This window comes from Delphinapterus leucas, chromosome 13 (genome assembly GCF_059928025.1).
Source record: "Delphinapterus leucas isolate spDelLeu-1000000601 "Yukka" chromosome 13, BTC_Dleu_Yukka2, whole genome shotgun sequence".
NCBI lineage: Eukaryota > Metazoa > Chordata > Mammalia > Artiodactyla > Monodontidae > Delphinapterus > Delphinapterus leucas.
In genome coordinates, this window is record NC_143141.1 from 34,274,319 (window position 1) to 34,297,819 (window position 23,501).

The 23,501-nt window shown below is 50.7% G+C and overlaps 1 protein-coding gene across 1 annotated transcript in view; it reads left to right on the forward strand.

Annotated features, from left to right (window-relative positions):
- The window catches only part of CD207 (CD207 molecule), a 53,245-nt gene that overhangs the window by 293 nt on the left and 29,451 nt on the right, over positions 1-23,501 (forward strand). The window contains 2 exon segments of the mRNA XM_089922489.1: positions 115-210; positions 313-398. Coding sequence (XP_089778615.1) covers positions 115-210; positions 313-398 — 182 coding nt within the window.

The following is a 23,501-nucleotide window of genomic DNA, read 5'->3' on the forward strand; positions in this document are numbered from 1 at the left end:
CCACACTTAGCCCGGCAGAGGGAGGCCAGGGAGGCCCTACATCCTCTCCTAAATTTTATCAATTCCCTCCCCCAACCACCAGCCTACTCCCCTCCGCACTCCCTTCATCCCCAGGGAAGCGCTGTCTCCGCACGCCGGCTCTTTCAGCGGGATCAATAACCCAAGTGTTCCAGGAAGGCGACACCTACGAGACCGAGCAGAAAACAGGAAGTTGGCCTTGCTCGGGCGCTTGGCGGGGTGGGGGGCTGGGGCTCAGGCCTGGGGTTCAGTGGCCGCCCTTGCCTCCAGACTCATACCTCTGCCCACACTCAGGAGGACAGATCGCAGGCCCTTCCCGGCGCTCCTTGCAGGGCAAGGCCAAGACTGTGGTAAAAAGAGCCCGAGACAGTGAAGCAAGGGTACTGAGGGAATGACCCGCACTCGCCGGGGTGAGAAGACAGATTTGCAGACGGATAGCCGGGTCCGGGAGCCGAGAGGGTCGAGTGAGGCCGAGACTGTGGTAGGCTGCAAACGCCCAGGTCCCCTGCGGCTCTGAGGCCTTCACACGGGGTATCTCAGACTGAGATAGAAGGTGAAAATCTCCCTGTCTCCCCGACCCCACTCCCGGCCCCGAAGAGGTTTTCCCGGGTTCCAGTTCCGCTTCGCCGGGCTGGGGAGAGGGGAAGGGCGGAGGTGAGCGCGGCTGGAAGCCGAGCTGGGTTTTGAAGGCGAGCAGTGGGGTCCCTGGGCCCTCCGAGTCCCAAGCACTTTATGAGGATCCTAGTGTTCTTCTGAGTCGAGCTTCTCCTCGGACAGCGCCTGGAGAGGCCAGGCCCCGATTTCCCTTCCTTTGACTCAGAAAGGGGCTTGGAAGAAAGATTGAGAGGCCTCAGCGAAGACGTGTGTGCAAACCTGTGTGTGCGCGCGGGAGGGCCCGTGACCCCCTTGCCTAAAACGCTATAACTTCAGACTTGTCTTCCTTTTTCTGTGCCGCATGCTAGCGAGCGGGGGTGCTTCGGTGTGTCCGATCGAGAGTGTCTGGGGGCAGGGCCCATGGCTGTGCCAGGTGCCAGTGGCAGTGGGGTGGCAAAGTACGTTGCTGGTGCAGCCTCCATGACTCCCTGAGCCGGAGGAGTGGTAAATGAGTGAGCGTGTGAGTCAGTGCCTTAGTGGGTGTCCAGTGTGCTTGTGCGCGGTTGAGTGTGTGCATGTGTCCAATCTCAAATGTCCCCAACTGAAGGCGAAGTGGGAGGGGAGCGCCAATTATTTAATTGGTGACTAATGGCGCCTCCCCACAGGGTTGGGGACGGGAAAAAGGGAGGGTAAAGGGGGCAGGGGAGGAGGCCTGCTGGTCCGTACTAATGGAAAGGAGGGAAGGAAGGAAGGAAGGAAGGAAGGAAGGAAGGAAGGAAGAAAGAAAGGGAGGGAGGGAGGAGGGAGGGAGGGAGGGAGGGAGAGAGGGAGGGAGGGAGGAGAGAGGGAGGGAGGGAGAGAGGGAGAAAGGAAGGAAACTGTCGCAAGGTAGTTTGGGTGGGGGAGGGGAGTTCGGGATCGCGCCCAGGGTGTAGGGCAGGGTGTGCAGAGCGAGAGCAGCGCGGACCAGCTGCGGGGCCTGAGAATTTGTGGCGCCCTAACTCTCAGAGGGAAAAAAGGAGGGTTATAGTTACAGAAGGGCCCTAGGGAGTGTAACCCAGAGGGACCCAGCTCGGCTGCAAGGACCCATGCCGCGTGGCACCGTAAGCCCTGCACTTGCATTTGGTCCCTCGGAGCCTGGTGCCTGGAGGGGATGCCGAACTCCTCTGTGAACCTCCCCACCCCGCCTCAATGGGCCAGGGCGCCTGCCCTCCACCCCAGACCCGTAGGGCGCTGGTCGCTTGATCCAGCCCCCGTCATCTTCGCTCTGCACTTCAGTCTTTCCTCTCTGGCTCTCTCAAGTTTATTTTTATTATTCAAGTAAGACGTGTCTGGTGTAGAAAAATTCTAAGCAGAAAGCAAACATTCGGCTGGAATCTCCCCGGCCCCCAAGTCCTCGCTGTTCCGTCGACCACATGGGAGGCCCGGGTTTCTGTTCAAAGAAAAATAGAACAGCACCTGCTGAACCCTACCAGGTTTTGTTTGTTTTCACCCTTCTAAATTTTCATTTGATGAATGGTGGTTTACGCGCCAGGAACTCAGGTCTACGTCCCGGCGTCCTCTTCCAAAGTCAGTCGATGGGCTCCGGGCATGCGCACACTTCCGGGGGAGCCGGGCCGTTCTCCGAGAGAGGCTGGTGGCCTGCCGCAGGGTCCCGTGGAACCGTGACCTGGGAAGTTGGGGCCGCCTCCCCTTTCCTGTCTGCTGGGAGAGCCCGGCAGGGAGCATTGGAGGCGGCTACAGGCCAGCCCCAGGTTGACTCTTGGGAGTGCCCAGTCTTCCTCCCGCGCCCTTTCTTCTTTCCTCTCCTTCTCTCTTGGCAGTAAGGGATTTGGCGTCCCGCAGAAGTCCCGGCTCTCTCCACTCTGCAGGACTGGGAAATGGAATCACGGCCTCCGTGATTGTGCGAGCGGGGATCCAGTGAGGAATGCAGGGCTTCTGCTCCCTGAGGCGGAGTTTGTGGTGTGCGTGTGTGTATGGCTGGGGATGGTGGTGGGCTGGAGGTCCTCTTCAATCCCCCGCTCTGGCCCAGCAGAGACCTTGACCAAGCCGATCCGGGAGCCTGGGCGACCCTTAAACCCAGGCTCTTGAATCCTCCTGGGGCACACTGCCTAGGCTGCCCAGTTCCCCGCCCAGGAAGCGTGTCCACTGGGCTCCCACCCGTGCCCTGCCGGACTATATCCTCTGAGCCCCGGCTGAGGAAGGCTGGGAACGCCAGTGCTCTGTATGGCCACGTGGCAGGGATGTGTAGGATCGGCCTTGTTGAGTGTGCGTGTGTGTGTGGACGTGCGTGCGCGCCTGCGGACAGGTTGGAAAGCTGTTTGGCTCTGCCGGGACTCTCCGGCCCAGGAGGGTAAGTGGGACACAGAGCTCCAGATGTCCTGAGTCCGCCTGGCTCGAATTTTCGAGGATCTGGGTGGATCCGGGATTCCTCACCGGGCAGCGGGGACCAGAGGGCCCGTGGCCTATGCCTGCTGCCGTCACCGTCACCGCCAGTCTCCAACCGCCGTCTGACACATCTCGACCCTGCCAAGACGCAAGGAACCCCTAGAATTTCCTCTGCTTCTCTGCCCCCACCCACACACTTACCCTTTTTGTAAAGCGATTGAAGAACCTTAGCTTGGGAGATGTGGGGCGATCTCAGCCGATAGGGGGCGGGGCGTTAACCTAAACTGCTTTTTCAGTGGCTCTGGTCCCGAGGCAGCTGAGCGTAGACAAATCCCAGGTACTGATCCGTCCCTTCCGGGGTTCCGGAGGGCCCTGGCAGCTCGAGGCCCAGCTCGATCTGCGCTATCAATCTCCCTTCCGGCCTCAGCAGGTCCCCGGGAATTAGTGGCCTTGGGCATTAGGGGATGAGTGGGTCTGGGCACAGAGAGCTGGTGAGTCCCGGGCTGGAGTCGGGTGACACTTTGCCACTAGGAGTTCCTCGGACACGTGGTGGTCCAGGTTCTCCACTCAGCAGATGAAGTGGGGAGAGGGTCATCAGGAAGGGGCCACCAACCCCAGCTCCCCTCAGATGCCCCTTAGGACTAGGTTTCCAGAGAGTTTCTTCAAGGAACCCCCTGAGTTGGGGCAAGAACCCCCTTGCCTGGCTCAGTACCATAAGTCTCCAATTCCTTCCAACTCCTGCCACTTTGCCAGGGAGTAAGCCTATTCCACTCTTTCTCCAAGAACGTTTCAGTCCCTCCTCACCCACCATCTCCATGCCTTTTGGCGCCTCAGTGGGTGAGACTGACTTCCCGAGCTGCTGGGCTGCTGAGAGTGGGGTCCCAGCTGCCTGCGGGTAAATAGCAGCCCCCTCCCACACCCAGCATCAGGGCTTTCTAGGATCAGAAGTGGGATTCTAGGGGAGCCAAGGTGTGTATGTGGGTGGATGGGAGTCAGATCCTGGGTTCCCCCAGGAGCTACCTATACCTGCCTGCCCCGCCCTCCAGTCCCCCACTGCCAGTTGGCCTGCAGCTCTGGCCTCTGGCAGGAGCCTTCAGCGTCGTCTTCTGGTGCTCAGAACCTGGAACCTCAAAGGTCTGGTCCTGTGTCTGGTTATTCTTCCATCTTTCATATCCCTTGGGTGCTTTGGCAGGTGTACCCAACCAGGTCTCCAGACCTGGACCTCTGGTCTCAGCTCAACCCACTCCTTACGCCTCTTGTCCTTGCTGAGGCTGGGGCCAGCCCACTCCCCCACGACTGCTGGTGAGCCTGGGTTGAGCTTACAGCCAATTCAGATGCCTTCCCCAGATGGCTTCCTTTTCTTTCCTGTCCTCCCTCTTGGCCTCTACTGTGCCACTTCCCTCTCTCAGCCTGTGCATCTCTCCAGCCCATTCCCGGTGCCTACAGGCTCAGGGGGTCTGTCTTCCTCTGTCCTGATTCACCTCCTGTCTGGATCTCCTGTCCACCTTTCTTCCCGCTGGTTTTGGGGCCCTACCCAAATGTCCGTGGGAGATCCTGGGCAGCATTTGCTCTGCCCCCAGGGAATCTAGTTCCCCCAGGTGATTGAATCTGCTCAGCCATCACTGATGGGATGGGGGTTTCCCTGTAACTGAAGGGCACTGGAATTTGGGGTGAACAGGGAAGGACACTCCTCACACACTCAGCTGGGGGGCACAAGACCCAGCTTGTAGAAATAGCCCATTCATCACTTCCTTCCCTCAACCCACCTGTGCCCCACCCCACATGCCTGGGAGCTGGATCCCTGCACTGGCACATTAGGGAGGGAGCCACTGTCCCAGCCCCAGGTAGGGAGGGATTGGCATGTTGAAAGGAGGTAGGATGTTGTTCTTGTTGTTTATAATGAGCATTATTATTTTCGTAAAACACAATCAAATGTATCTGTTTCTGAGAACGTCAGCAGTGCTGAAACCCAAGGAGGGCAGTTCTAATGATGGGATGTTGGGAGAGGTGCTCGGGCCAGAGTGAGGCTCTTCAAATTCCAGTGCTTAGGCCACTCCTAGATCGGTAGCTGCCCACAGGCTCGGTCACTGCAGTGTCGTTGTCTTATTTCAGGCAACACAAGACGACTGAGGCTTGTCTGTGCTGGATGCCAGTGTTACACTCTGAGAATTCTGCAGGGAGCAGGATGCTTGGGGGGCTAGAGGTGCCCACCATGGGGGTGGAGGTCACCCCTGTCGGGAGAGCAGGGAACCCAGTGGGCTGGGCCAGGACCGTGGTACAGGTGAGATGGGGGACCACCTCCTGTTGCACCACCTGCTGCTACACCACCTCCTGGGGCTGCCTGTCCAGCTGCCTGACATTTCCTCTCCGGCACCTGGTTGCTTCCCATTCTAGGTAGCCTGGGTGGTTGCTGAATCCTTTTCCCCACCCCACCTTGTCCAGTTCTGAGTCCTGGGGTATGGTCTGGACTCCCAAAGCCACCTCCTAGGCACAGCCTGGACCCTCCCCAAGGCAGTGCTCTCCTGCTTGGCTCTGTCCCCTCCTCTGCTTGGGCAAGGATCCCAGCTGGGCTCTCTTGAGCTCCAGGGCCATCAAGTTGCGCCACCCAGCCCAGCCCTGGTAGAACTTGCTGATGCCTTTCCTGAGCCTGTGAGTCCAGGGTTCTATCTGGGAGGGCTGCTCAGGGGAAGCTGTGGGTTTGGCCAGAATGTAAGGAGGAGCCCCTTGGAGTGACCCTCATCTGGTCTGATGAGATTCTCCAGATACCTACCACACAGGGGTGGCTTGTGCCTTGACTCTGGCCTTGGCCCAGGGCCAAGAAGGCCTAAGGGAGGACACAAAGGAGTTCTCAACACCTGCCATGTATTAAATTACCTGGAGAATTCAGAGAATAAAATTTCTGCTTGGCCACAGACCAAGTGGCTTAAAATCTGGTTGTGAGAGGGCTCGCCATATTTGAAAGGCTTCCAGGTGAAGCTTGGTTGGAAGCCACTGAACTGGGCCAAGAGTGGGGGAAGCAGGCATTGCTGGCTGAGAGAAAGACGGGTGTAAAGGCCTGGAGTTGGCAGGTCAGGGAATGAGAAATTGTTGTTTCAGCCAAGACCTTGGGTGGAGTGGGGGAGGGGAAGCCAGCATGCTTGGGGCTGGAGGGTGGGGGCAGTTTCATGGAGGGGCATCAGAGAGGGTGAATAGGCCTGGGCAGGACACAGCTGGACCCAACTCGAAGTGTCCAACTTGATCTGAAAACTCCCCCCCGATAGGACTCAGGATTCTCTTGGGTAGAGGCCACCCAAGGGTGAGGGAAAAGGCCGCGTAGGGCTAGGTGGGTGTCCCTAGGTTCTAGGACAGGAGCTTGGTGACTCAGGATTTGGCGATCTTCTCTTCCCATTTGCTTTCCTCCAGGCAGATTCCATGAGAAAACTTTCTTGGCTTCCTGCTTCTCTTCCCCACATAGTTGTCTGTGAATATTCCTTGCTCCCCCTCCTCTGATGATTTTGCCACCTCTTCCTTCTCCATTTGCTTCTTTTCTCCTTCAGGTTGTCCAGCTTTCCTCCCTTCTCTGGGCCATCAGTTCCCTGCACTGTTGTCCTCCCCGCCAGGCCAACCTCTGGACCATGGCAGTCTCCCTCCATCCTCCTTCCCCATCCTCTCTCCCACCCCCTCTGCCTCTCACAAGCCCTTATTTTCCCTCTTCTCTTCAGCCCTCTCCCTGCTGCAGCAGGAGTGCCCTCTTCTACTTGTCCGTCTTTGGAAATTATGATCCTGACATGCACACGGAGTTAAAATCAATGAAAAGATACCAGTGACTTGAGAGAATCTTCTAAAACATTTTCCTTCTTTCTTAACAAAACCCCTTCACTCCAGCACATTCTGATTTTATTTGGATCATCCCCTAAAACAATTGCACCTTCATTTTTTTTTCTACCAAGGGATATGTGGTTAATTGTCCAAAGCTATTCTAGGCTCATAATTTCATGAAATCGTCACAAGTCTTAGGGTGGTGACTCAGTTGCTGCATTTTGCAGAGAAGGAAACCGAGACCAAGGTCAAGCGGTGGGTTCAAACCTGGGTGCCAGATCTTGGGGCTCAGCCAAGGCAAAAATCTCTTGCCCTCACTTTTCCTTCACTCTGAGAACCCGGCTCCCTCCCAAACACAGGAAAGTACTCCTGGGCCAGAGCTTCGGGGAGGGGCTTTTGGACTGAGGGGAAAAGCACCCACCCTCGCAGGGAGCTGTAGCCTCTATGGTGACTGAAGGAAATCTGGACTTGGAGGATGCAGACTCTGGCAGAGCAGAGCCTGGGTTGATGTGGACAGTGAACTGACTTCCTAGAACTGTGTGTGTGTGTGAGTGTGTGTTTTTAATTTCTTTATTATTTTTGGCTGCGTCGGGTCTTCGTTGCTGCGCGCGGGCTTTCTCTAGTTGCAGCGAGCGGGGGCTATTCTTCACTGCGGTGCACGGGCTTATTGCGATGGCTTCTCTTGTTGCGGAGCAGGGGCCCTAGGCCCACAGGCTTCAGTAGTTGTGGCACGTGGGCTCAGTACTGTGTCTCGCGGGCTCTAGAGTGCAGGCTCAGTAGTTGTGGCTCACGGGCTTCGTTGCTCCGTGGCATGTGGGATCTTCGCGGACCAGGGCTCGAACCCGTTTTCCCTGCATTGGCAGGAGGATTCTTAACCACTGTGCCACCAGGGAAGTCCTGTGTATGTGTTTTGTTTTTGCTCTTTTGGTGATAGCTTCATCGAGATATAATTAATATATCATGCAATTCACACCTTTACGGTGTACAATTCAATAGTTTTTGTATATTCACAGGTATACTAAAATATATAGTATAGGCAGAGATATACAGTGCAGACATCACCACAGTCAATTTTAGAACACTTTTACCACCTCCACAAGAAAGTTGTTGGTGACTATAGTTAATGATACTGTATTGTATATTTGAAAGTTGCTAAGAGAGTCAACCTTAAAAGTTTTCATCGCAAGAAAAAAAGTTGTAGTCATGTGTGATGATGGATGTTAACTACACTTATTGTGGTGATCATTTTGCAATATATACAAATATGGAATCATATCTTGAACACCTGAAACAAATATGTTATATGTCAATTATATCTCAACTTAAAAATGGAAAAAAAAGGAACTTGTACCTTTATCTATCACCCATAACTTCCCATCCCCCCTGAGCCCTAAGCAACCACAAGTCTACTTTTTGTTTCTATGGAATTGCCTAGTATGGAAATTTCATATAAATGGAATCATAATATAGTATGTGACCTTTGTGTCTGGCTTCTTTCACTTAATGTTTTGAGTTTCATTCATGTTGTAGCATGTATCAGTACTTCATTTTTTTAGGTCAAATAACATTCCATTGTATGTTTATACCACATTTGTTTATGCATTCATTACTGATAGACATCTGGATTGGTTCCATTTTACCTGGGTGAGAATGTGGGTGCTCCCCTGGCCTAGGGTGCCCTGCTTGGCCAGAAGAGGGAGGAAGTTTTCTGGGAGCAGATGGAGGAGACTGGTGAGGCTCAGGGTAGAGCCATCCACTGGCTGTGTGTCCCCAGCTAATCGATCACCTTCCAGAAGCATTCTTCCACTTCTGTCTAAAGAAGAGGGCCAGGCAGGACTGGGAGGCTTGTAGGAATTATATAGACCCTGGAGTAAAGATTCAGAGCCTTGGCTCTCTGCTAGGCAGGGTTGGAATCCTGGCTCTACTGAGAACTCATTCTTAATGGGTTGTTTAACCTCTCTCTGCCTCAGTGTTCTCATCCCTTAAATGGGGATAATATTAGTACCAACCACCTGAAGCTGTTATGAGGAGTAAGTTAGTCTGTGTAGAGCACTTTATTCAGGATCCGGCGCTCTGTGGGTGCCCTAGGAAAGAATATTGACGCTTTCTTTTATCGTTTAAGGCTTAAAGCCGAGAGCCCACTCTCAGCACTAGTTGGTAGTTGTCCTTCTCCTCGCGCTGCCCAGGGGGACAGGGGGAGGTTGTCTGCTCTGTGGGTTGTGAGCCCAGATTCCAGGCCCTCAACCCCAGCTTCCACGGTTGGAGTCGGCGTCGGGGTGCGGAGAAACCAGACTCGCTGCCAGAGCCGCGGGACAGAACTCTTTCTGCTGTAGCCCAACCTTCCTTCAAAAGCGGCCACTGAGAGAAGACAGTGAACGGTGAAACCCGGACTCAGCCCTGCCTTCAGTCCTCCAGCTCAGAGCCCTGGCACCAACGCTGCCGAGCTTTGCGTATTTATAGTGCCACTCGTGCCATTTGTGGCTCCCAAGCCAGATTCTCCCGATCGCCAGCCTCCCGGCGGCCTTTCCCGACGCCCCGGGAAGAACGACTCAGGGATGCGGCGAGGAACAGCATCACGAGCCCGGGAGGTTCCCAGTCCTGCCCAGAGGCAGGGGGCTTCGCGGTGGGCAGGGTCCAGGGCTTTCACCCTTTCCCGGGCACTTCCCACGAGGCACGCCCAGGAGAGAGCACCAGCGGCCCAGGGACTGCCTTTTATACCGTTTGATTTCTTTTGAATTTGTAGGATGACACAATTCAAACAAACCTAGAAAAACAACTTCTTAAATGCTGTTAGAAGAGGTTTGAAGAAGCGTTTCGTTTCCGTGCTTCCATCAAGGGCAGCTAGCTGCTCATCTTCCCTCCCCGACTTTGTGCCTCGGGTAGCTGGCCGGCAGCGACTTATCGTGTAGACAGGTGCCTTTTTGTCTTGGCCATGCCCTCCGGAACGCTGCACATTCAAGGTCAACAGCTACCCCGATCCCCAGTTCCCAGCGCAGGGGAACCCGCGAGACTTGGGCCCTGTTGTCCCAAAAAGTGATCATTTGCGATCAGCGTCACCTGTAGGTGGGATTCCAGACTGAGCTTGGCAGGGAAGCGAGGAAGAGCGGTGTCGCTGGCACCCCTTCCGTGGCCACCTTGGCTCTGGAGTCTCCCCTAGCTGGTGGACCCGAGGCTTCCTTGCTCTCTGGGTGGGTTGGGTCCAGTTAGGGGTGCGGTGAAAGACGGGATTACCTAGGGACAGGGGTAGGGTGAGGCTGGAGGAATTCTCCATCACCTGACCCAGGGAAAGGACTTCCGAAGGGAAGGGGAGGAGCCACCTGGCAGTGGGCGTTGGGTGGCTAACTGTTGGCCTCTGTGGGAATGCTGAGAATGCCCTGACCAGTAGCCGAGAACCCCTCATGATCCCGTGATCGTCCCTCAGGGAGCCTGGCCCCTTACTCCGGAGATGTTGCCAGTAATATATATCTACTGGGAGCAATTCTCCAGGAGTTGCTGCCACACTCTTTGGAATATTTTTCATTCAACAAATATTTATTGAGCTACTACTATATGCCGGGCACTGTGCAAGGCACTGGGAGACAGTTGTGAAACGAACAGACACAAATCTCCATGGTCAGGACAGGGGACCTTGGAGTTTGATCTTGCGAGGCCACTCCACCTGGTCGTTCACAGATATACGCGTGCCAGCTGATTTGTTTTCCTGGCTAGAGAACTGCCTCTGAAGATAACTCTCCTTAAAGAGACACCCTAGAGCAGCCTCAGCCGCCCTATATTAAACGAAGGGCCAAGAAAGGGAACACATGGTCTCGTGTCCGGTTCACTTGGCTGACAAAACAAACGGAACAAAACAAAACAAACAAGCATACAAACAACCCCCCCAAACAAACATGTGGACCCAGCATGTGGACTTGTGTTTGTAAGTGCATACGGTGTGCACTAATTTCATTAACTCTTTAAACAATCAGTTTGATCTTCAGAAAGGAAAACATGCATCTGAGGGAAAAAATTCTAAACAGCACAAAGGATTATAAAGTGACAAGTGAGTGTCTTCCAGACCCTCAGCCCCATCGCTGGAAGTCCCAAGCTGTTGCCCCGTATCGGACAAATATCTACCCACCCCAGCCTTAAAAAAGGAATTAAGTCACACTGTCCTCTGTACTTGGTCCTGCCTTTTCCGCCTTTGCCCGAGGCCCAGCGCTTGCTCCTGGAAGCCCGCCTCCGCCTTACCCTTTCTGCGCCCTCACTGCTTGCCAGACTCTTGTGGCTTCCCCACAGCGTCGCCAGTTTAGGGTGTTACCTAACATTTTGATCTTTGTGGGTCTGATAGATTTCTAAAAGAAACGATTTAATCTAAGGGGAAACAAGGGAAAGCAAGAGAAGGAAAGAATGCAACACCCGGCTGTTGCGTTCGGAGGTCGCGTAAGCGTGGGTCAGGGCGAGGCCGGGCGGTGGTAACCAGCGCATCAAAGCCCCCGGCCTTTGGAGACCCGCAACCCTCGGCGCGCTTCAAAGCCGGGAGAGCGGAGAGTGGCGGCGGGGCGGCGGGGTCAGCGGGAATTAGAACGCCGGGGCCGGGGCGAGGGATCGCCACGGGGCGAGAGTTCGGGACAGGATTAGCGGGTTCAAAAGCAGGTCAGGGAGAGCTAAACGAGGCGACGAGGTCCGTGCGAGGTCAAGGTCCTCGGTAGAGGCGGGCCCCGGGCCGGGCGCGGGAACGGCAGCGGGGGGACTGCGATCGCAGGGAGGCTAGACCGGGAAGCCCGAGGTCCGAGGGCGCGGAGGGGCTGGACGGGTTCCCCGGGGCAGGCCTCGCCTTCGGGCGGCCGCGGGACTAGCACCCCGCCGAGCTTGCGTCTCGGCCTTCGGGGAATGAGCCGGCAGGGAGGTGAGCCCGGAGACACGCCCGAGAAAATTTCAATGAATAAAGAGCAAACGTATCTGATCTCTCGATGCGCGCACATGTATCTGCGGAACAGGGTTAGCCTACTTTTATTTAGATGTTTTATTTTCTTTTAGATTTAAACCCCATTTTTAATAAACTTTTCTTTTTCTTTCTGGCAAGGTAAGAACATCTCTTACGCAAATAGTTCAACAAACTCCTCGGAGCTGTGCTAAGGAATTTCTTGCGGGGCTCTCTCTCTTCCCGCGCCAGATTTCTGCGGCGTCTGCTAAGGAACAATTGCGGAGTGTCACACCTATGTGTAAAGATAAACACCACCCACAGCCCACACTTCCGTGAATCCTGAAAGTGTATGAAGGGAGAGCTGGAGGAACAGCGGAGCGAGACAGCTCTTCCCCGAAAGAAGTGAGTGTTGGAGGTGTGTGTGTCATTCAGGGAGCCTCTGACTTGAACATTTTTTTTTTTTTAAGAAGAATGAGAATGTATTCACATATTACTTGAGTTCCCTCTCCTGAAAGATCTCTTGGATGCTGGTGAAGAATAAACTTGGGGATATTGCGTGATGCGAAGTGGGTGATCCACTCAAATTCTGGTGTTGATAGATAAACAGACGACGGATGGCTCTGAGTCACTTGGTGGAAGTGGCCCCGCCCCGGTCGCCATCTCCAGTGTCCCCACGTTCGGTCACTCCTTCCCCGGGGACCTGCTTCTCCCTTCCCCATCCTCGGCCTTTCGCCTTCCCTTCCTCAAGGGCGAGGCCGGCGCCGTCGGGAGAGAGGGAGCCGGGATGCTCGGGCATATGTCCTGATCTCCACGAAAGCCGGCCTCTCTGGATTGGGTTCTGCTGATTTTCCGCGGAGAACTCTCGAGAAGAGCCCACTCCTCGGGGGCAAAATTTGACAGTCCTGGGGCAACGGTGATGGTGAAGGCGGTGCTGGACTTCGTGGAGATGGAGGGCGGAGGGTGGGTGTGTGAAGATGGCAGAAAGGGAAAGAGAGCGGGGACGAAGCCGGCAGGTAGGGGAGAGAAGCCAAGAAAACTGGGTCCCAGGAGCCCGAGAGCCAGAGCCGGGGTCGCGGAGAGGGGGAAGGGGCGGGGCCGGAAAGCCTGAGGCCGCGCGCGACCCAAACAAAGCGCCGCCGGGTCTCCGCCGACGGTGATCCGCCTTTTCCCCAATTTCTCTTGAATCTTTCGATTTGGTCGGCAGATCGGCTGGTCTAGGGTGGGGACAAGCAGGCTGGGAGCCGGTCTAAAGGGACCGATCGCTGGAGAAATCCCACTCACTCAACCAACCGACATTCAGCTCCGCCCAACCCGACTCTGGTCGCGGGTGTGGGGTCGGTGGGTAGTGGTCAAGGGGTCCCTTTCCTACCGCTGCGTCCAGATGCACTCGGTGGCTCTGGCTCTGTTCTGAAAGGCCCTGGGAATCTCATTCCTGCTCCCTGGCCCCCACTGGCCGGTCAAGGTGCAAAATGCGTTCCTCCAAGTGAAAATACCTCCTTCGGTTTTTAAATCATATAAACAATGTTGAGACTCTTCTTAATGCCGCTTCCAACCTCTGCACACTGTTCAAAAGGTTACAGTAACGGTAATATAATTTAAAGAAGAAAAAAAAATCCCTATGCCCAAACCTAAAATCCTCCTCCTCATTCCTTAAAAAAGGAGGGAAAAGAGGCAGTGTTTTTTCACTGCACATTTAATTTACATCATTTTAGTCATGGTGAACATGTAGTTTTGTATTCAGCCTTTAATACTTCAGGTCTCGCCTACATATTTGTCAGGTGCTATGGTCCCTATAAGTATACTTTTCAATGGCCGCGTAATAATATGTTACTGTGTAAAAGAGCCATTCAATTGTTAGATATCCCAGTGTGTCCGGTTTTTCAGCATTAAAATAATGGTCAAACCAAAATGATCAAGTATATAGCTTTCTCTTTCGGGAAGGTTTATTTCCTCAGGATCCTTACTGGGACAACAGGATAGGGACATTTTCACTGCTCTTATGTATTGCCAAACCACTTGCCAAAGCAATTTGTACAGCATTTATTTTCGGGTCATTATGGGCTGGGTGTGGTGCTGGTGGTCAGGCCTTAAAGCCTTTTCCCTGTGCCCCAAGGCTCTGCTGAGACAGGCTCCCGCAGCAGGAATTGCTGCGCAAAGTGGTAAGCTCTCCAGGAGAGGGAAGACGAGGCTTGGGAGCTCTGGGGTAGGGAGAAGGCCGGGGTTCCTACCCTGCCTGAAAAAAGCCTGGTCAGGCTTCAAAGTGGAGGTGACGGCAGACAGTCTCAGGCAGGGCTTGTCAGGTAGAAACTGAGGGAAGGACAAAGTGACCTTCGCGTGCACCGGCTGGGCGCTGGGAGAGCTTTGTGGGTTTGGAGAGGGCGTAGTGGCTTATATTTTGCGGGAGTGTAGAACGTGGGTGGGAGAGTCCGGAAAGGTGAGACTCACCACCCCCTCCAATGGAATTGGAAACCTTCCTCATCATTGAGCATTTGCACTATTTTAAACGAATGCTATGTTAAGAGAGGCATACTTAGTCATTCTTTGTAAAAACTGCGTTTTGTTGAAAGGAGCTCACATTTCCTTATTTAAATATACCAATTGTCCGTTAAGAAATAATTCCTTCCCTTAGCTACAGTAATATGTATCTTAAAAGCAACACATATAATACTTGATTTTTTGCCACAATAAGAATATATTCATGTATTATGTGGTTAATTAAAAATCGTAAGTTAAAACAAAATTATCGTAAAATAATCAGACTGAAGTGTATACAAAGTTCCGCGCCTTAATCCTCCCTCCAGAAGTAGCATGGCTGATAGTTTCAATGTTGCTTATGCCAACTATTTATATGTTTTTTGTAACAATGATTCGTATTATCCCTGCTACTCTACAAACTGCCCTTAAAAAAAGAAAACCAGCAAAAGGCCATGGCATTCTTTTTTTTTTTTTTTTTTTCCGGTACGCGGGCCTCTCACTGTTGTGGCCTCTCCCGTTGCGGAGCACAGGTTCCGGATGCGCAGGCTCCGGATGCGCAGGCTCAGCGGCCATGGCTCGCGGGCCCAGCCGCCCCGCGGCATGTGGGATCTTCCCGGACCGGGGCACGAACCCGCGTCCCCCGCATCGGCAGGCGGACTCTCAACCACTGCGCCACCAGGGAAGCCCGGCCATGGCATTCTTACATGTCAATGGATGGAACTCTGTCTCATTTTTAACAGCTGTCTAGATATCATTATATGGAAGTTTCACCATTGTTTCCTCTGTTGAAAATTTTACATAAATAATACATGAATGTCCTTTATATCATAAAACAATTTAAACAATTCCAGAATATAAAGAAAAAACATGAAACAGTGTGGCTTTTTCCTGATGTTTCCCCTCTACATGCTCGCCTCCACTCCTATCCCACCCCATTCCTCAAAAGTGTGAGGTGAGAAATTTGACAGTTGTTCCTTTAGCCCTCCTTCCAATCTTAAAAAAAAAGGAAATTGTTGGGACTTTCCTGGTGGCGCAGTGGTTAAGAATCCGCCTGCCAATGCAGGGAACACCGGTTGGAGCCCTGCTTTGGGAAGATCCCACATGCCGCGGAGCAACTAAGCCTGTGAGCCACAACTACTGAGCCTGCGCTCTAGAGCCCGCGAGCCACAACTACTGAGCCTGCATGCCACAACTACTGAAGCCCACGTGCCTAGAACCCGTGCTCTGCAACAAGAGAAGCCACTGCAATGAGAAACCCGGGCGCAGCAACGAAGAGTAGCCCCCGCTCCCCGCAACTAGAGAAAGCCCGCGTGCAGCAACGAAGACCCAACAGATCCAAAAATAAATAAATAAAATAAATTTTAAAAGATTGTTTTATTTATTTTCTCTAGCCTGCAAACTTTCATTCTCCTCCCTGGCCCAGTAAGGAACCATTGGGTTCTGTTTACTGTGTATATCTTTGTCACTATATGTTCTCACAAAATATGCATTGTGTCTTTTTCTTGTGTGTGTTTCACCTGTGTACATTGGGTTTTATATTTCATTTTTTACATTATTTTTAAAAGTTTATTTTAAAATAATTTCAAATTTATGGAAAAGTTGCAAGAATAGTACAAAGAACTCCAGTATACTCGTTTCTTAGCTGCATTTGCTTTATCTTTCTCTTTCCCTATGTATTTATAAAATTATTTTTGTTGAAGCATTTGAGAATAAGTGACACTATGCCTCCTTATTCCTAAATACTTCAGTATTTCCTAAGAAAGGAGACCTTCACCTATATGACCTCAGTGCAATGATCAAAATCAAGAAATTTAACATTGCTACAATGCTATTATATAATCTTCAGATCTTATTCAAAATTTGCCAGTTATTCCAATAATGTTCTTTATATTATTATTATTTTTGCGGTACGCGGGCCTCTCACTGTTGCGGCCTCTCCCGTTGTGGAGCACAGGCTCCGGACGCGCAGGCTCAGCGGCCATGGCTCACGGGCCCAGCCGCTCCGCGGCATGTGGGATCTTCCCGGACCGGGGCACAAACCCGTGTCCCCTGCATCGGCAGGCGGACTCTCAACCACTGCGCCACCAGGGAAGCCCTATTATTATTTTTTTTATGGTCCGGGATCTAATCCTGTATCACTCATTGCATTTTGTTTTCAAATTCTTGCTAGTCTTCTTTAGCTGGAAACAATTTATCAACTTTTCTTTGCCTTTTGTAACATAGACCTTTTTGAAGAATAGGGACCAGTTGTTTTATACACATTATGGTTTCTTGTTTTATTTTAAACAGTGTGAAACTTACACAGAAGTTGTCAAGCATAAAGATCTTACCGCACCCCAGACCCACTTGAGCATGAATTGCTGACACATGCTTTATTTTGTATTTACAACAAACAAGGGCATTCTCCCCAATAATCACGATACAATCATCAAAAGCGTAAACTCAACATTATTGCCATCAACTGTTCAGACCTATTGAGCTTTACCAATCGTCCTGACAATATCTCCATGGCAAAAGGATCCAGGGGAGATTGTGTGTTGCACTGAGTTGTCATTGGCCCTTCAGTCTCCTTCAGTCTGTAACAGTCCAGTCTTGTCTTGACTTCCATGGCCAGTTATCATGTTGTAGAATGGCTGTCAGTGTGGGTTTGTCTGATGTTTCCTCACGATTCAATTCAGATTATCCATTTTGGGCAGGAATATCAGTGAAGTGATGTTGAATGCTTCTCATTGTATCTTAACCAGGTGGGGTATAATTTTGATTAATCCCTTTACTGGTGATGTTAACTTTGATTGTATAAGGTGATGTCTGCTACGTTTCTCCCTGTAAAATTATTTTTTCCATTGTAATTAATGCGTATTGTTCAGGGAAGAACTTTGAGACTATGTATATATCCTGCTACTTATCAAATTCTCTATTCATTGTTTATATCAAAAAATCCAGTGGATTCCTATTGTATTCAGTAGGGTCATAACTTGTTACTATCATTATTTACTTCATTATTTACTTTCAAGGTGTCCCAAGTGTAGTCAGTGGGAGTCCCTTCAAGCTGGCCTCTGCGTCTTTTTACAGCACAGCTTTATGAAGATATAATTCAGGCACCACACAAATCACCTACTTAAACTGTACAATTCAATGGTTTTTAGTATAGTCACAGAGCTGTGCAACCATCCCTACAATCAATTTTAGAACATTTTTGTCACTCCCTAAAGAAACCTCATACCCTTTAGCCATCTACTCCTAAGCCTCTCATGTCGCCAGGGCTCAGGCAGCTGCATATTAATCTACTTTCTATCTCTATAGCTTTGCCTATTCTGGAAATTTCATATAAACGGAATGGTACAATATGTACAGTCTTTTGTGACTGGCTTCTTTCATTTAGCATAGTGTTTCCACAGTTTATCCACGTTGTAGCACGTAGCACTACTTCACTCATTTAAAAATTTTTTTAAATTTAAATTTAAATTTAGGAAGCCTCTCCCGGTTGGGAGTCCCATAGCTTTTATTTTATTTTATTTTGAAGTATAGTTGACTTACAATATTGTGTTCGTTTCAGGTATACAGCATAGTGATTCTTTTTTCTGTTTTTCAGATTATATTCCATTATAGGTTATTACAAGATATTGGGTAAAAATTTCATCCATTTTAAATTCCATTGTGTGGACATACCACAATTTGTTTATTCATTCATCAGTTGATGGACATTTGGATTGTTTCCACTTTTTGGCTATTATGAATAATGCTGTTGTGAATATTTTTGTAAAAGTTTTTTATATTCAATATCTTGTAATAAACTATAATGGAAAAGAATCTGAAAAAGTATATATATATACACACGACTGAATCACTTTGCTGTACACCAGAAACTAACACAACATTGTAAATCAACTATACTTCAATTAAAAAAAAAGTTTTTGTGTGAGTATATGCTTTCATTTTTCTCGCGTATATACTTAGAGGTGGAATTGCTGTGTCAAACAGTTAACTCTGTGTTTAACTTTCTGAGGAAGTGCCACACTGTTTTTCCAGCGTGGCTGCACCATTTTACATTCCCACCAGCAGTGTATGAGGGTCCCAGTTTTTCCACATCCCGGCTAATACTGGTAATTACCTGTCTTTTTTATTATAGCCATCCTAGTGGGTGTGTAATGGTATCTCATTGAGGTTTTGATTTTCATTTCCCTAATAACTAATGATGCTATCTTTTCATATGCTTATTGGCCATTCATATATCTTTGGGGAAATGTCCATTCAGATCTTTTGCTCATTTTTAAATTGGGTTACTTATCTTTGTATTATTGAATTGTAAATGTTGTTTGTATAGTCTAGATATAAGTCCCTTATCAGATATATGATGTGCAAATATTTTCTCCAGCTCTGTGGGTTGTCTTTCACTTTTCTGATAGTGTTCTTGTGAAGCACAAAAGTGTTTACTTTCGTTGAAGTCCAATTTATCTATTTTTTCTTTTGTTGCTTATACTTTTGGTATTATATCTAAGAAACCCTTGTCAAATCAAAAGTCAAAGATTTAGGCCTATGTGTTCTTCTGAGGTTTATAATTTTAGGCCTTACATTTAGATCTCTGATTCATTTTGAGTTAATTCTTGTATATGGTGTGAGAGAAGAGTCCAACTTCATTATTTTGCTTGTGGATATCCAGTTGCTCCAGCACTATTTTTGGAAAAGACTATTCTTTCTCCATTGAATTCTCTTGGCACCCTTGTCAAAAAGTTCCTGTTTCTTTCTGACATGTGCTTATCATTCTTTGAGCACTTCCTTACTTTCTGGCACAAGATGCTTCAGTTTCACTTCATACCTTTCCATGCTCTAGCTTGAATCAGCCATTTTCCCCAAGGAGTTCTGGTTCTCTTAGTGGAAAATGTTATTTTAGAAGCAAAGATCTGGGTCCTAGCCATGACCATTGCTGTTGGGGGTTGTAGCTACAAGACCCTCTCAGTGAACAGAGCCAGGGAATATGTGAATGCACCTATAACACATCTACACTTACATTTATTGAGACCCGTAAGTTCACACCAATAGCTCCAGTTCCAATCCAACATCACAGGGCTCTTCTTCTTTTCTGTATTTGTAGCTCCCTTCTCTGAAGTGAGAAACCTGGCTCCTAGTAACCTCAATCTGTTTACTTGATCATTTCTCTGGCATGTAACCAGTTTCTTATTGCTGCCTTGCCTCCCCCCACCCCCTGGTCCAAATGCAGGGGCCCTTCTCACCCTCTTGGGGCTCACTCAGGACTGAACCACTGGGGTCTCCCTACTTGGATCCCAACCCCCGTGCTGGATCACTGTGGCACACACGCTCCCTTGTGTGGACATTTGCCTTTCTGGGCCCCACATAACGGCTTTTGGGAAGAATTTTCAGGAAGGAAGAGCAACATTACGGTTTTATAGATCCATCCCTGTTTTTCTGTGCACACCTAATCTGTTGCTTTGCCCTGCTGTATAACACTCCATAGTGTGTGACCATCTCATTTTACTTATCTGCTCTTCTGGGGAAAGATACCCAGGTGGCTCCAACTCCCCTGCCACCTCAAATAATGCCACAATGAACATCCTTGTACAGGTTTCCTTAAGCACCTACAGGAAATACCTTTGGGTTATATACCCATGAATAGAATTTCTGGGTCACACGATATGAAAATGTCTAGCTTGCCTAAACACTGGCAGCTTGCTGTCCAGATAGCTGCTCCAGTCCACACTCACCAGCAGGGCACACAGGTTTCTGTATCTGCGTATCCCCTCCGCCCCCAACCTGGCATGTCTGACTCTCTAGTTGCTGGTCTATGAGGCATAAGTGGATATTTTGTTTTAATCTTCATATCTCTGATTATTAATAGTCTTGAGCACTTCTCCAAGTGCTTGGTGGTCTTTTGGCTTTCCCAGGTCTGTTCGTAAGCATTTAGCTATGTTGGTCCTCTCCTTCCTTAAGACCTAAATAGATCTGACTTTTCACATTATTCTCCAACTTTCCTCCCTCACTTAAAATGTCTTGAAAATCTTTACATCAGCTACATAGAAGTCCACAGCTTGAGTGACCCATAAAGTAGTAAGCCATTTCCCTATTAATGGGCATCTGGGCTCTTTCAGGGGTTTTCGCAAACAAATGCTCCCATAACCATCCTTGAACACACATCTCTGCACGTCTCTTTAGATGAATTTCTAGAAGTGTTGTCTTTCATTTAGAATGTACATTTGAAGACATTGTATGTAGTCACATGTAACAGTGTCCTCAAGTCTGTAGTGGAGAGTTGGGACTCAGTCAGACAAGAGTTTGGGAAGAAAGTAGGCATCACTGAGAAGTGCTCCTGGTTTTGGAAATGTGAAGAGGCGTAGAAGGTGGTGCCCAGGAGATAGAGCTGAGCACAGAGGAGTGGTCAACCATCTTGGCCACGATATGCCAGGCAGTTGGGGAGGAGGCCCCCTGACAAGCTTCCTGAAACTGCCCTGTAGACTCCATCAGGTCCAGAGTCAGAGGCTCTGGAGGGAGCCATGTGGAGTTGTGGGTCCTCTGATGGGAGTAAGAAGTGTTATATTTTCATAGGAACAAGGACTGTCTTCCCCTCCTCCCTCCCCCCCTCCATGGCCCTGGAGTGTGGAGGTGGAAAAGTCACCATCTGGCTGATCACAGACATATTCACAGTCTGAATTTCTCCTCTCCATGTGGATTGGCACGATGCAGTTTTCTGCCATGTAGCTGGGCAGTTTGTTCAGCGTACAAGGTCGCCTGGCCCAGAAGGTAAATGGGAACTGAAAACCAGCCTAAGCTCACTTTCAGAGAGGTGTTGCATGGGTTAGAGGTGGACCTGCCTGTGAGCCAAGAGAGCCAGTGCCCAGGGCTCCTGGCCTCAGGCCAGCCTCATGAAATTGTCCAGGGGAGGGTCCCCAGGACCTCTCTCTCCACAGCCATCTCTTCCAGAAGAGGACATGTTTCCTTTCCCAGCAGTCCCCCAGGGAGGTTAGCCCAGGCTCTCTGGGGGAGATCCTACCCATCGGGGCCTCAGTGGGATTGTGCAGTGAAGAGTAGAATCTTCACAGGCTGCAGACTGAAGCAGCTGGGTTGAGCTTTCAACTTGCTTTCTTTGGCAGAGAGCTGAGGAGGGCTAATTATATATACCAACTTCTGGCAGTTGAGTTAGAAATTAGAGATGGTGCTCCCTCTTCCTCCTTTTGGAATCCACAGCCTGTGACAGGCACAAGCACAGGTAGAGTTAGCTGGAGCCAGAGACGGAAATGTATGGAGACCCAGGTGCAGGCAAAGCTCTCTCAGGTGGACTAAACAGCCAGTGTGGTCTAGATGGACCACTGGGGACGGGGAGGCAGTGCTTCCTTTCGCACAGTAGGGAGGCCAGGCTGCCTAGACAGAGCAGAGCTCTGTGGGGCTGGAGTCTGAGGGTCTGAGGGTCTGATTTGGACTGAGGTCTGGGCAGTATTCTGTAGGGCCCTATGTGGAACCCCCATAACCTCACCCCAACTCAGCTGCTTGGCTTCTCACTCACTTCCTGAGCAGTTATTTTTTTTATAAGGGCTGGTGCTGGGCCAGGTAATACCAAGATGACTGACTCGTGTTATCTCCCCAGGGGAGCTCACAGTGTGAGCTCCTGTGGTGGGTCTAGTGGTGGGGGCGGGGAGGGCGGAGGAGACAGATGCGCAGAGAGGCAGTTACGATGCACTAAGAAAGGTGCTGATAAGGGCTAACATTTATTAAGCCCTTGTCGTGAGTTTCTGAGATCCATAATGACCCAAAGAGATGGGCTCTACTACCCTCATTTACTACACGGGGAAGCCAAGGCTCAGGCAGGTTCGGTAACTTGCCCAAAGTTACACAGTGAACAGTGAGACTGAAATTCGCTCAGTTTCAGGGCAAAGCCCGTTTCCTTCACCTCTGCACCACAGGACCCCACCCATGTCATACGTTAGTGACAGCGGGGCGAGCTTGTAACTACTCCGTCCCGGGGGTCAGGGACGCGGGACGTGCGCCAGGCATGCGCACTACTACCCCTTCCCTGTCGTTCCGCTAATTTTACCGCGAGGCGAGGCGGGGGGGCCTTTCTCTCCTTCTCCCGCCGCCGCAGTCGGGTGTCAGCCGGTCCTCCAGCCGGACGCCGCTAACTTGTCTCCACCTTCAGGGAAGCGGCCTCGTGCCGCTCCCTTTTAGTCAAGGACTTACAGCGAAGAGGGGGTTTCGCCCAGCTGCCATTTCCCTGCGCATGTGCTCTTGGTGGTGGGCGCCGGCCCTCTGGGTTCCCCGTGACTCCCGTCCACGCCCAGGGTCCCGGGTAGCGGTGGGGGCCGAGGGAAATGTCTCGGACAGAGGCCGAGCAGCTGGTCACGCGTGTCATTTCTCTGGTTTACCTGAGTGCACTCGCCCAACCCCGGTCCTTCCTGAGGGGTAGGAAGGGGGCGGGACCGAGGGCCGTTAGGACCGGGAGCCCAGAGAACTGTGGCCGGGGCAAGGGGCGTCTTATGTTCATTCTTGAGGTACGTCCCGAGGACTGAGGGTCCAAGGATGATGAAAGCACCCGCTTTAATGTAGTGAACAATGGCAGCCCCTACCCCACGCCTCCCTGTGGCCTGACGTCACCGCCCTCCTCCTCTTAGTGACTAGAGGCCATTTTGGGTGTCTAGGAGGGGAGACAGACATAGGAGCAAATGATGAAGGATGACGTATAGGAGAATAATTCTGGGTATAAGGTACAAGCTTGGTGCTTGGAGGGTTAGGGGTCACCAAGAGGTTGCACCTGAGCAAAGCTTGGTAGCATCTATTGGAGCCCACCCGGTGGACTTTTCCTACGCAGGAGGGCTCTGGGAAGAGAGATGGTGGGTAGCAGTTTTGATGTATGCATCTGGGTCTGCTCTGTTCCAAGCAGCACCTGTCTCTTTCCTGAGCTTCTTGGCACAATGTGGGAGATTAGGTCCTTCAAGACCACGGGGTGACAGTTCTTTACTGTGTTTGCCAACTTAAGAGGACAATAATTATCTTTAACTGAACAAATAAAGCATGACAACAGGAATATGAAATATGTCAGGGGAAGGTTGGTCCCCCTAAGGATCAGGAGGACAGGCCTTTCCCAGACCCCTCTTCTGTCTTGTGGGAAGGACTTCCCTAGCTAAGGACTGTTGTCCAGAAGATCAGCCACAGAGGGGAGTCAGAGGCTGCTGCTCTCATCCATAAATCTGGCCACCTTGGACTATTGGTTTCTGTGGTTCAGTTTTGTTGTATGTCCAAAATTGGAGGAAATGGCCCATGGCCATTAATTCATTGGTTTATCTGAATGTGGAATCCTGGTGGTCCTTAGGTCACTGGCCTA